Source organism: Falco biarmicus, chromosome 8, assembly GCF_023638135.1.
Source record: "Falco biarmicus isolate bFalBia1 chromosome 8, bFalBia1.pri, whole genome shotgun sequence".
Taxonomy (NCBI): Eukaryota; Metazoa; Chordata; class Aves; order Falconiformes; family Falconidae; genus Falco; species Falco biarmicus.
In genome coordinates, this window is record NC_079295.1 from 41,758,830 (window position 1) to 41,772,808 (window position 13,979).

At 42.3% G+C, this 13,979-nt stretch overlaps 1 protein-coding gene across 1 annotated transcript in view; it reads left to right on the forward strand.

Annotated features, from left to right (window-relative positions):
• The window catches only part of KIF5C (kinesin family member 5C), an 85,505-nt gene that overhangs the window by 56,950 nt on the left and 14,576 nt on the right, over positions 1-13,979 (forward strand). Inside the window, exons 13-19 of the mRNA XM_056349851.1 lie at positions 696-764; positions 4,484-4,690; positions 5,693-5,839; positions 8,265-8,453; positions 10,627-10,744; positions 11,918-11,994; positions 13,376-13,485. Coding sequence (XP_056205826.1) covers positions 696-764; positions 4,484-4,690; positions 5,693-5,839; positions 8,265-8,453; positions 10,627-10,744; positions 11,918-11,994; positions 13,376-13,485 — 917 coding nt within the window. The remainder of the gene's footprint in view (positions 1-695; positions 765-4,483; positions 4,691-5,692; positions 5,840-8,264; positions 8,454-10,626; positions 10,745-11,917; positions 11,995-13,375; positions 13,486-13,979) is intronic.

Genomic DNA, 13,979 nt, shown 5'->3' on the forward strand with positions numbered 1-13,979 from the left:
TCGGCCCGGGGCTGTGCTTGGTGTGCCTCCTGGGGCCTTTGGAGGAAGGACTCTTACAGTGCAGTCCTCATCCTTTCTCTTCTGCATTTAAGCTCAGTTCCTACCCACGAGGATGTTTTCTTAACAAGGAAGTTGAAATGCCAGTAAAATAGGATGCCTGGCAGTGCATTGCCTGGCAGTATTTTCTTCAAGGGCTGTGGTGGAGTAGGAAAATACAAATTCTGCAGTTGAGGGCTCCAGGTGCTGTATTGTGATTTGAGCTTCCTTTTTCATTAATGCAGTTCAAAGCTAGCTGTAAGTTGTAGTTGGTTAATAAAGCTGTCTTTAGTGATCTCTCTTCAGCTGAAATTCGGGGTCAGAGTAAGAGAGAGCAAGGGAGCGAGGGTGTGTATGTATTTGTACATCTATAAAATATCACATCTGTTGGCAACGTCTCCTGCGAGTTGTATGGTGCAACTCTGACCACATCAGTGTCTTGTTTGCTGTCAGGAACACCCCTGCTGAGGTATATACCAGAGCCAACTGCACGTATGCATTGCTCTAACTGTGTAGCTCTGTGTATGTATATTTTTCTCTCATACCACTCAAATGTGCGTAAGGTTTGTTATGGCATTATTCTCCCTTCTTTTCTAGAAAGGTGACCAAACAAGAAGTGTGATAAGAAACTAAAATTCTCCCACCCCGTTTCATTGCAGGATGATGAAATCAACCAGCAGAGCCAGTTGGCTGAAAAACTAAAGCAACAAATGTTGGATCAAGAGGAGGTAAAAAACTAAACCCAAAACCCACCAAAAAACTCACAAATGAAAAAAACCTTGCATTTTGCTTATGAGCCCCTCATTTAATGCTTCTGACATAGTTGTTGTTGTTCATATTGACTTGCTAAAATTCAGTAAGTAAGAGAAAACTCTTGACAGCTAGGTTTAAACTTCAATTTTCATAATATCCTCAGAAGAGCATTAAGCCTTGATAACTCCTTATAGTAGCATGCCATCCTGCTGGGAAGTGATCCTGGAGGTACCAGGGTAGGAGCGTGGCCAGTGTTATTGACTTCAAACATATTTTTAATATATTTTTGTACTCTTCCATGTATCCAGACACTGTGGACTGTGCGTACAAATTTCTTAGTCTGACGGTATAAAAATTACTCCTGGTAATAAATTACGGATGTTCAGTATTTTGTTAGAGACAGTACTGAGGGAAATCTGTGAGTCTGAAAAATTGGTTATTGGTGCTGCCATAGGTTTGCTTCAAAATCTTGGATTTCTCACTTCAAACATTTTATTTCTGTCTGTAAAATGAATGTTTTTTGTTTTTTACATAGGGAATATGATAGCTAAACTTCCAGTGAAGTAATTTCCTTATCTGTCATTTGTTTATGAGAGGTTTTGAAGATCCAAAATCTGGCAATAACACCAAATCACCAAGTTGCCCAGATGTTGCTGTAGTATTATTTCTTAGAAGATGGGGTTTTTTGCTGGTTTTTGAACCATGGGAAACTGGAGGACCATTCAGACCAAGAATATATAATCCAATGTGGGAGTTCACCCATTGTTAGTGTTCCAAACATTGGTCTCTCTTTGCACAGAACACTGCTGTGATGCTCTAGGAGAGCACCTCTCCCAGCTGCATGAGCCACTTCGCTGGGGTACAGCATTATGCTGGCTGCTTTATTGACCTCTCTTGTCATTGCAAAGTTATTCTGTCTGTGTCTCAATCCTTATCTAAGCCCTCAGAAAGGGTTTCCAAGGTGTAGCCCCTTAAAACAGGGAGAGAAAAACATATGAAAGCATCTGTTACTCATCACTTGTTACTTAGCTGCCGCCTTTGGGGAGCTATCCTCACTGGTGGAATTACCAGCTTTATTTTACTTTGTGATTAAGCTCATCATTCACTTGCCACAACTTTCTTCTGATTACTTCGTATTGTGTGCTACCCGTGTCTGTGGCTATACGAATATAACAGAGTTTTATGCATCCTTAGCAACATTATTATCTGATGTGTGTTATTTACACCATCTCATTTCGCCCATCTTTTTTATATCAGTGTTCTCATCTAAAGCTTCTTTTCCCCTCAGTTCTTCTTGTGCCTGATTTTTTGGGTGATGTGCATTTCTTTCTTGGTGTTAGATATCTTAGAGCCTGCTGTATGCTGGCTTATTCCCCACGCTCTGTGTTCCATACTCAATATCACATCTGGAAGATGCATCAAGTTTTCAGTGGTCTCTAATCTTTGCCTTACAGACCACTTTCCCCCGTTTTTGCACGTGTTTTGGTCTAGCTCTGCTGACTTATAGAAGCCTCTGCAGCTGATGCTGCACCGCTTGTTCAGAAGGTTTAGCTGCTTCATCTGAGAAGCTTGTCTATCTTACTAGCTTTGAAAAAGCTTTGAAAGCTAATGCAATTTTTTTTTTCTTCTTTAAGGGAATTAATTTTTGCAAGTTTTGTCTTCCACATGTAAGCCTCACCTGCGCTGCGGGAGCGATGTACCTGGTCCTTCTTAGGGCTGTGATTAGCACTGTGATACATTTAGCTGCAGCGCAGCTGCCTCACTCTGCTTCCCTCTAATTAACCAGAGGACTTTTTTCTGCTCGATTAAGCTAGCAGGTTAGTTATAAATCTAAGGCCTGCCACAGATGGCGTTGTGCTGATACTGGTGTCTTTTGGTACCCTTTCACCACTGGCTGTTTCCTAGGGCGTGTGTTTTGGGGGGATTCTGAATCTTCCAGCCTTGCATCTTGCGTGCTGTGAGCAGATCCGCTGTGCACTGCAGAGTTGTCTCCTTCCCTTTGTTTACAACTGATCAGTATGTTATACTGATCATATGTATGTATATATATGTATATCTATACGTATATATGTATATAACATATATACATATGTTATAATAATGTGTTATTAATAGCCTTTTAAAATCTAGGTATATTTTTTCCACGTTACATCAACAAGAATCTTCCGGGGAGCTGTGTTTATGCTCTAGGTGCTATATAACAGTTCTTTTTACTTGAAGTCACAGTACTATTCACACAGAAAATTTCTTAAGTAAATGTAAATAATAGTTCCATCTGTGTTTAGTTGAAAGATTATTTTAAGCTATTTTGTTGTTTAAATATTTACATGCCATCTGGCTTTGGCAATTCAGTGGGTTTTTCTGTAATGTGAGTGCACTTCTGAGGCTGCAGCATTATCAGTGAGATAAATTTCCCTTACATCTGAATCCTCGCTCCGCCGCTTTGGGCACGTGCCAGTGTCTGGAGCTGCCTGGTTGGTTTCCTATTTTCCATTAGCACTCTGAGCCAAAAAAACACAATGTCTTCTCTGACATTATTCTTTCAGGTGGTTCATTTTTAGAAAGGTGTTTCTGTTTTGCAGCGGGCAGCGGTGGGATGAGGCAGAACAAGGCCACCCAGCGCACTTCAGTAATGCAGAGTTTGTTCTGCTGTCTGAGAAAGCTGCAGGCCAGTAAAATTATACAAATCCATGTATAGGAGGGCTTGAATTAAGTGAGTTCTGTCAGTGAATGTCCAAACTTTGCCAAACGTTAGGATGAGCATGAATGCCTTCTTGCATCACATGCACCGGTTCTATACGTTACTGTTCCGTATTTTATGGTTTTATGCAATGTTAAGTCTTGATCTTGTTACTATTCTTGAAACTACAGTATTAGTAATAGATGTTATGTGGCACCTTTATTTTCACATCATTCTGCAGCATACGACTGCTGTTGAGCCTGGGTTTGTGCTAGGAACTCGATAGCTGAATTTTCGAGATTTTTAACACCTGAAGGAAGATGAGGTTGTGCAAGGGAGAGGGCTATGCCACTGACCTCTTGCAATCAGTCACTGTCACTGAACCTTCAGCATCTCTCTTAGTGGCATGCAGAGAGTAAATGTGATAAGTTTTACAAATTTGAAATACTCAGGAGTATGTTTGAAGCCTATATTTTCTTCTTCAGTTAATACTTTGCCTCACAAATATGAGCAGCTAATCTGTCTTCAGCATCATGCTTCAGATGTTAACTAAAAATAATCATTGTAGGTTTGCTTATCAAAATACTTCTCTAATGCCACAAGACCTTTGAGGCTGCCTCAGAGAGCCCTTTTACTTGGTTCTGTTCAAAGATGAGTCTGTGTTTAAATATTTTATTTTGTGATATTTTTTTGGTTGTAGCTGCAGCATTGGATTGAGGGAGAAAATTTTTTTTGGAGCTACGATACTCAGTCTTGTGCCATAATGGATTTGATTAAGTCTTTCTTTTCATTGAAGTTCAGAGCCTTTTTTGCTTCCTTCAAATACATTCATGCTGAAAGTGATGCTGTTTCTGGTAGAGTAGCAGCATTTCTTCTCTCCTGCTTTCTCTCACAGCACACATGCTTGTGTGCTCACACTTTCTTTCTCTTTTTCTCTGGTTTTGCCCTTTTCAATGTTGTCTTTTGAATGAGTTTTTGGGGTGACTTAACACTTCTGTGATACCTGGTTTCCAGCTTTTGGCCTCCACTAGGAGAGATTATGAGAAGATTCAAGAGGAGCTGACCCGTCTCCAGATTGAGAATGAAGCAGCGAAAGATGAAGTGAAAGAGGTCCTTCAAGCCCTGGAAGAATTAGCTGTCAATTATGACCAGAAATCCCAAGAAGTGGAGGACAAAACAAGGGCCAACGAGCAGCTGGCTGATGAGCTGGCACAGAAGAGTGTAAGAACAAGCGGTTCATAGTGCCAGTTCCCTCCTCACCCCCTAACTCTGCACCTCCCCTAAAGATTTCCATAGGGGCTCCCAGAAAACTGCTAGCCTGTGCCATTGCAGGGATCTTTCAGATGCTTCCAAGTACGTTGTTAAGTAGTGTAAAAACTGGAGTGGCAGGGAAGCTCTGAAGAGATCTGTATTTGCTGGTGCTACCCTCTCCTATCTTAATTAAAAGTTAACATTAAGGTAATTCAGAAACTGGTCTGTGGAAGCTGATGGCAGGTTGTGGCTCTCTTGCAACCTGTGTATTTTGCACTCCCTAGCAGCAGCTGAACTGCCTGTGAGAACTGGCCATTCTGTGTTTTGGTTATTTAAAAACTGTATTATGCCAAGAAAGATGTGAAAATCTGCTTTATACAAATTGGTACCTTTTGTGTGTCTCTGGACTCTGTGCTGCGGAGCAGGGATTTTGTTTAGACTCAGGGGATCCCAAGGAAGGAATCAATAAAATAAAAAAAATCAGCTTTTTCAGATGTGTACTGATCTTCAGGAAAAGGGCTGACTAAAGAAAAGTCAAGGATTGGCTTACTAGTTTCAGACATCCTTGTTCCTTAATTCATTACACAAATAAGGGAGCTGTTGTTAACAGTTCTTTTTTCATGGAAGACTTTGTTACCTACTTCAGTAAAAGAGATTACTATGAAATCCACTTGAAAAAATTGAATTTTATATCCTTCTATACCTGTTTCTCTGTGATTAACCTTCCTTGACATGTATTACGTAGATAAGATTCTTACCGGATTTACTACATTTAATAGATCTAAAGTAGCCTTGTTAGCAAGCGCGTTGTGAAAGTGGATTATGGCAAGGTGGAATGGTACGTGTCTGTGCATTGAGCCAGTAGGCATGTTCAGGAAAATGCAAGACAATACTGTGTAACCTAAATATCACAGAAGAATTGGTGCCCAGTACGCTCAGGGGAGGGTAACTTTTGCTTTTAAACCTTTTCAGAGTGCCCTGACGGCGACCCAGAGGGAGCTGGGCCAGTTGCAGGAGCTCAGTAACCATCAGAAGAAGAGAGCTACCGAAATCTTGAACTTGCTGCTGAAGGACCTGGGAGAGATTGGAGGAATCATTGGGACTAATGATGTTAAAACAGTAAGGGTTTATGTATTTATTTATTAATTAATATCTTTATTGCTTGCCCGTGCCCTGCCCCCCACCCCCCCCCCCACCACACACCCCCCGCAATAGAAGAATACTTGACGTGGAATATGTCCTTCTCCCAGGACGCTGCTGTTGCTGTGTTTAAAACCCCTGGCTCCAGCACAGAGTAAAATACCGAAGAGATCTTTGTCTGAGTCAGAGATGGTGGGTGTTTGTGCACACAATTACCACTTCTATTCCCAGCTCAGTGTTTGGGGCCAGACTAATGCGGCCCATCTGGATGTTGATGCATTTATTAATTGGGGGATACTCAGTTCCCCCCAAAACAATACACACGTAGCCCTATTCCTTCATTAGCTAGCGTGAGCCACTATTCCTAGAATCTGCAGAATCTTTATGGGTGAGATTTGGCTTCTGGGAGGCTATCTTTTTGTTTGAAGTTTGTCCTAAAACTGTTGTGTAGCTGAAGGTGAACAGTTCTCCAAGGCAGAGGTCTGCACTGACGGCTGTCCAGGGCACCCAAATGAAAAGTTCTGCAGGGAAATTCTGATTTCTGCATTCTGGTGTTTATTACCTTTCAACAGTGGCTGGCTTCAGCAAAGAGCCCATGCTTTCACGTTGTGTTTCTGGACACGAGGTGCTTTAAACTGGCTGATTCCCAGCACTGATAAATTTGTGCTAGATACCACATAAATAATTACACGACAGTAAGACCAGCTGAACTTTTGTGTAATGACTAATGTCCTTTACAGAAGAAAAATTGCAGAGGATCTTATTCCTTTGAAGAGAGAAGGTAAGAATGGGAGTGAAGGTGGTTGAAGTGGCAGAAACCTTGGTATCTGAACACACCTGGAGATGGTGCAAATTTTGGCCAGCTTTGCTTTGAAGTTTGCCTTCGGTCTGGCTCTTGGGTTTACAGATAAGGGCAAGGAGGTAGCTACTCACTTTGTCACACTTGTGTTGGAGATGAGCAAAATGCTAAGTCTCAAGGGAGATATTTGTATGATCTTTGTGAAGTTGCTCACATCTCTGATGGAAACTTTTCATGGCCTGGAAAATCTTCCTGGTGATGTTAACGCCATCTTATCTGTCCATTTAAAACCACATGAAAAAGAATAATTGCTAAAACTGGGTAAGAAATTACTTTTCAAGGTGTATCTAAATTCTGTGCAAAGCACTCTGTTTTCTTGCTTTAATTCACTTCTCAGCTTTTGAGCTATGAACATTCCTGACCATTCAAAGCTAAAGTGAGTACATGTGGCTGCAATGCTTTGAGTTATCTCTGACAGTTGATGGTATCCTGCTAAAGCCCCCTTAGACCAGGAGATGCTCTAGCCTGCTCTTACTGCAGAGGACATGATCCCTGCTGTCTGATGTGGCTATGCAGATGCCAGGACCACAAGACCAGACTTTGCTAGATGTTACAGCAACCTCTGGTGGCCACTGTAATAGGAACTAGAAGAGGCACTCTGAAAATGGAGGCAGAGGCCGTTTGATACAAATTTTTATAGTAACTAAGATGTCAGCATTTTACAGGACAGCTGTCAGTGTAAATAAGGCCAGATTGAGAAGCTTTTAGAAGAATAATTTCCAATTTGTTGGCAATTAGCGTCTTCTAAAAGTGTGTCTAATTTCAGACCAGACTGAGAGTTTTGGAAGCAATCACATTTTTTAGGCTGTTGGGAGGAGATACAGCACATGTTGCCTTCCCCTTGGCGGTGCTGGGCAAAAGGCGAAAATCAGATGAAGTTGTTAGCCACGTGCTCGCTCAAGGAGAACCTTTGCAGCTCATCCTTGGGTTACGTGAAATAAGTAGTTGAAGAAAAGTCATGAAGAGAAAGACATACAAATAAAAGGCACCACAGTAAACCAGGGAAGGAAATGATGTATAAATAGAATTATGCTAATATTTAGAGACAAGAGCCATTTTCTCTTGCCAGGTGAGATTTCCAGACCCATGTTTGTCTTACAGCTCCTTGTTGAAGTGGGTAGCACAACCCTTCAAGAGGAGACTCATTTAAGGAGTACTTTGAAAACGCTCTTCAACCTTTAGCAGTTTGAAAGAAGGAACATTTCCCATGCTGGTGATGTGAGAGGGTTTCTCCAAAATATGCTCTTGCCATGATGGTGGGCTTGGTTACTTCAGATGTTGAACCACTAAATTGATGAAGCACACTGTGAGCGCAAGTCTTAATTTCTCTCTTTTGGGGCTTATTAGTGAAGATTGTAAGAAGCAGTGTGGTATAACATTTTTAAAGGTGACCAGAAGGTCCATGGGTACTCCTTGAGGGTTGATGTGCTTTCACAGAGGCTTCCTAGCTCTAGACAAGAGTTTCACAGCAGGATGATTGCTTTGCGTTGACTTACCTGCAAGAACCACACCTTCAAGATTGCGATCTTTTCTCTGTGTGTTTAGTTGGCAGACGTGAATGGGGTGATTGAGGAGGAGTTCACCATGGCACGGCTTTACATCAGCAAGATGAAGTCGGAGGTGAAGTCTCTGGTGAACCGCAGCAAGCAGCTCGAGAGCGCCCAGATAGACTCCAACAGGAAGATGAACGCCAGCGAGAGGGAGCTCGCGGCTTGCCAGCTCCTCATTTCACAAGTACGTTTGTCCCTTCCCTCAGCCCATTGCAGCAAGGTTTGATGACTTTCTCAGCCTCCTTCCTCATGAAATGCAACGCGTGTGCTGGGAGTGAGAAATGAGGCTTAAGGGAGCAGAGTGTGTTTCTCATGTCTGTTTTGTTGGGTTTTCTCTCTTCTCCCATTCCTTCCTCTCAGTGTTTTTTTCAGCACATTCAGTGGCAATATTGTGTCCTGCTGTAGTTCTTAAAAAGTGTTCTATGACATAATATTGAGAATCCTCCTCGGAGTGTTTTTCTCAGTGTGAATTTGGATCTTTTACCTTCACTTTAAAAGCAACCTGAGAAAGGAGGCAGTGATTGTATGGCTCGCTAGCAAAACATCTGGAGACCCCCAACATATCTGGTCTGTTAGTGTGCTAGCAAGATAACCAGGCAGCAATATACAACGTAATACATTATGGAAAACGTTACTACCTAAGACAGAAATCCAGATGGTAGGAGGGCTTCACAGTGGGTGGCAGTTGCAAAGCAGTGGTGCTTGCTGCAGGGAAGGGGACTGACTGCTTTGACGTGCTCAACTGCTTTGAAGCAGACATGTGAAGGGGAGGAGATGATACAATTAACTGTATTTCATTTGCTACCGCTTAGTCTAAGAAAACCTGGGGCAAGGGTAGCCCCTTGTCCTGCAGCAGAATGTCTTTAAAGTTCTACTTAATAAAGCTGTACTGGGAAGTGTGCATAATATTACAGGGAGGCTGGAGTCTGAGGGTATTGGTTATCCAAAAATGTGAAGTAAAAACTGTACTTTTTATCTTGTCCTAAAGCAGACCCTGGGCTGGCACAGCCACTGCAGGGAGTCACCCCGCCAGCCTGCAGGGCTCCCTTTCCTGAGGAATCTGAGTAGTAAAGCAGATTAAGGACTGACTTGCAAGGCAGCTGTGTGCGTGCTTCTGCTGGCAGGAGGAGCGGGAACACATTGCTGGGAATAAAAGCCTCAGCAGTGGGTGGTGGGACAGCCCTTTTCAGCCCTGCTGGTGGCCTACGCTGACCCAGCAAAGGCATGAAAGGCAGCCCGGCAGGTTCTGTGGGCTTGGTATTTGTCCTCTTACACCGCAGCCACACAGGAATCACAGAGAGCTTTGATGCTCAGAGCTTGTCACAAGCCTGACCTAGCTGTTCTCCTCCGTGCCTATTTCCAGACAGGAGACTGGAGGTTTAGGATTTTGAGACGTTTATCCAAGTACTGTATGTTTGTGTGGTGAAGGAACCAAGAAGAAATGCTCGTAAGTCACCTTGCCTTGGCCTTTTGGAGGTTCTAACGTCAAAGTGCAGATTGAGGCCTGTCCGTGTTAAGCTGAGCCATAAAACGGTGCGCCACTGCTGCGTGCCATGCCAAGGGTCTCCGTTTTGCAGCCAGGACATTTGGAGCCAAGCTGAGAGCTGGCCAAATTTCTTGTTAGGTTTAGGAGGCCACTGGAGGATTCGCTGCCCGAAGCGTGCAGCTCGGGTGTGCACCTTTCCCTTCCTGGAGACCTCGGGGCCGGGAGGGTCTGAACTATTTTGGTTCCTGCTAAGGATGATGTCTCTCTAAGCCCGAGCTCCGCGTTGAGGCTGCTGTAAAGGTCTCGGCCCCTCTCTGCTGAGGTGAACCCACAGGTGCTTCAGTGGCCTTATTGACAGGATGTAATAATTCCCAGACAGCAGCTTAATTTTATCCCCAAGTTAGAAGATATTCGTTCCATTTTTGATGTTTTCACTATTTTCTGTGTAAACATAAACTTTCTAGTTCAAAAGGATGTTAGCAAGAAACAAATCATCAGGATGGCTGGGGAAAGTCAATCTGAGCTTCTGCAGGTTGAAGCATCCAGGAAGCCACCTCAGAAGACCACTGTTCCACTGGTTATAGAAAGCTGCTACTGTTTGTTTAACACCAAGTCATGAGCTTCCAAGGATGTTTTGGAGTTACTACCTGCACTGTTCAGCATATGTCTCGGGCTAATGTGTGACCTTTAAAAATGCAGTCTGTTTTGATCTGTTAGCTCCTCCTCGGATCCTTTGCTGTGGTTTCTCCTAGTCATCAGCTCTGCATGTGGAGAACGGTCTATTTTTCCTCCTTATGTAGGACAGTACCTGAATTCCTCAGTAACAAGCTGTGGTACTCACATCTTATTGCTATTCCCCTTGTCTTTAAAGCATGAAGCAAAGATCAAGTCCCTCACAGACTACATGCAAAATATGGAGCAGAAGAGAAGGCAGCTGGAAGAGTCACAAGACTCTCTCAATGAAGAACTTGCCAAGTTACGTGCTCAAGGTATAACACTGGGTCTTGCGGTCATCACTTCTTTTACCAACTCTACCTTAGAAAATTCGGTGTTGGCTGCATTATCATGCGTACGGTAGTCTTAAAACATTTTATTGTCTGCTTAGTATTTTGCGGTGAAGACCTAAAATTGTGATTCGGGATATTTAACATGTTGCACTTCCTTGTAGTACATTACACTTCAGATGAAACCAGGATTATCCCTTTCAGCCTAGTCCATTCACAAAATAGAGAGAAACATAATTTTTCAAAGGAATCAAGAACTTTGACAAGCTTCACCTTGAGCTTTCATGATGTGAGAAATAAAAAAAACCTCAACAAATACTTTAGCCAAACAGCACCGATCAATCTTGCTAAATCACTGTTCTGTAAAATTCTTGGATATTTATCTAATTTCAGTTGTCCCACCGGTAAATGCCCTTCCAAAAGGAAGCTACTTCCCTTAGAGTCAAGTAAAAGGTGTATCTTTCCTAGCTCCTATATAGGATCCAGCTGACTTCATTTTCAGAATTGCTGTTTTTTCCCCTTCTGATTTACTGTGGAAAATGTGTATCAAAAGCAGGTCTTGTAGCATTGCTAAGCTCCTGGTTTATTTAAAATTACGATGTGACGTAGTAGCCTTAACATTATTCTGGATTTCTGTACAAGGGATCTTCTCTGACTCTAGGAGTAGCAGGTGGTGACAAGACCTTGTTTTTTGATGTTGTTTTTTTGTTGTTGTTTGTTTTTTAAACATCTCCTGCATTTTTAGAATAGAATTCTCTGCATTTCTATAATGGAATTTTTATTCCATCTCCTGATGTTCCTACCGCACTCATAAGAAATGACCTGGTTCTGGAGGCACCATTTCCCCATAGAAAGTGAAGGGATATGAGAAGGAGGAGGACTGTGATAAGTAGCATTAAAAGGAGACAAGGGTTGCTTGGAAAGGTGCTGGGTGGGCTGAAGACAATGGGGCCTGTTAGCAGAAGGAAAAGGGGGTTTGGGCAGTATTGTCACAGCTTGGGTACTGCAAACCATGGCGGGTTTCTGCCCCTCCAAAGCTGCCTCCCCTGATCCTGCTGCTTTCTGCAAAAAGAGGAACTGTTGGGTTTATTTAAATGGCTGGACGTAGCATGTCCTGGAACTTGTGGCTAATTCTCAACTGTCTCCAACTTTAAACAGAAAAAATGCATGAAGTCAGTTTCAAGGATAAGGAGAAGGAGCATCTGACCCGGCTTCAGGATGCAGAGGAGATGAAGGTACTATGGCATGCTGCAATTTTAGAGGGCGTTTCTCAGTGAGATCGTTCATTAAGCTGATAATTAGGGTGTAATTTTGTCTTCCTGTACAACGTTGTGTGCTTTCGGAAAATGCTTCCAGCCTCTGTTAGAAAACCTGACCTCATGTAATTAAGCGACCTTTGCAATGTGGAATTAAGAGAACTTGCTAGTATTGAGGTTGTTGATCAGATGATGGAAAAAAGTAAATTACAGTCTGAACATCTGAGGTGTGTGTCTTCTGAGACCAGTTTGTAAGCTGTGCCAACTTCCAAGAGTACAGAGGTTCAGTGGACTGTGTTCACTCAATTGGAAATGCCTGGGTTCCTCAAATCACACCAACGGAGAACCAAAATATAAACCCCAGTGTATGGCGTCCATAGCTGAGAACAGTTTGGTTATATATGATTAAAAAATGATATTGATTCACCTCTATGTTACTCTAATTTTCTGCTGGTGGAACTCCGCTGAAAGTCAATTTGCAAAGTAAGGAATCATGCTACTAAGGTTAATACAAATTTGTTACCAAAAAAATTGATTAAAAAAAAGGTCACTTTCCCAAATAATTTGGCAAGAACTCTGACTATCTCCTAGAAATAATAATGAAATATAAACCTGCTTTCTGGTGTTTTCTTCTTTTGGAATGCAAAGAAATGCTAGGCAGTAATGCATGAGTTGGGTTACTGATGTGGTTGCAAACTGCAGAAAAGGAACGATGTAGTTATACAAGGGTAGTGATGGAGGTTCATCAGCTTCAGAACTTTTACCTCCATTATAAAAAGTTATTTTGTATTAAAAATGTTACGTATATTAAAGTTATTAAAAACAGTTGCACAGTTATTCCTTACAGTTAGAAGAAAAAAAGCCAATCTTTGATTAACAAGCTCAAGAGATGCATGGAGTTTTTCTTACTACTTGAGATATATCTAAACCTAGAATTTAAATAACAGGTCTGTCGGTAAACAATTCTCAAGAGTGGGAGGGTGTTTTGGGTTTTACTTCTGTCACAGGTATAGCTGTACATGTATAAACAGGTGGAATCAATAGAAGACTGGTAAAACCAGTGTTATTCCTGGCACTTGACCGGCTAAGACCCTGGCTTTCACATGCGGCAGTTCTTGCAAGAAAATGAGTGGAAATTGGTGTACATCTGTTGCTAAAAACTGTCTGAATTAAGTGCTTCGAGGAGGAGATGCACAGTTCTGTAATCATCGAGCTATACCAGGCAGATTCCTGAATTAGCCTGATTCCATAAGCTTCACTCAGATCTGGAAAGATAGGTCAATGACACGTAAGAAGGAAGCTGGGCTGTGCGCTACTTGATTTCTGTTTCATGTATGGCTCTGGTTTTTGCACCCTGCAGAAGGCACTGGAGCAGCAGATGGAGAGTCACAGGGAAGCCCACCAGAAGCAGCTGTCCAGGCTGAGGGATGAAATTGAAGAGAAGCAGAAAATAATTGATGAAATCAGAGAGTACGTTCACTCACACCTTTGCTTTCTCTATTCCTGTCCTGTTCTGGGACACTGCAGGGATGTTTTGGGGTTGGTTTTCTTAGTTTTAATTGATATCTCTAGATTTCAGTGTCTTACAGAAAGTAGTGACCTTACATGCAACAGCCAACCCTCTAATTGTTTTTCACAGTGGATTACAGTGCCTAGTTCTTTATTGTGGAGCTTTAACAGGTCTATAAAATTATAGAGAGGAAAAAGAAGGGGTAATGTTACACCTGCAGGTCAGTAGGTAAGAGAAGCTTGGAGGAGAACAGATTGTACAAGATAAAGGTTTTGAGAGCCTCTTACAGTCCTGCCACAGACTTTCTGAGAGTCTAGGTGAGTTGAATGTGTCCCATTTTCCCACCCTTAATATTTCTTCCTGACACAGCAGTGTAACTCTGTTAGTCACATACTCCAGCACTGAAGGGGAGTTTGTTGCTCCTGTACGCTTCTTTTTGTCAGTATTCACAAAA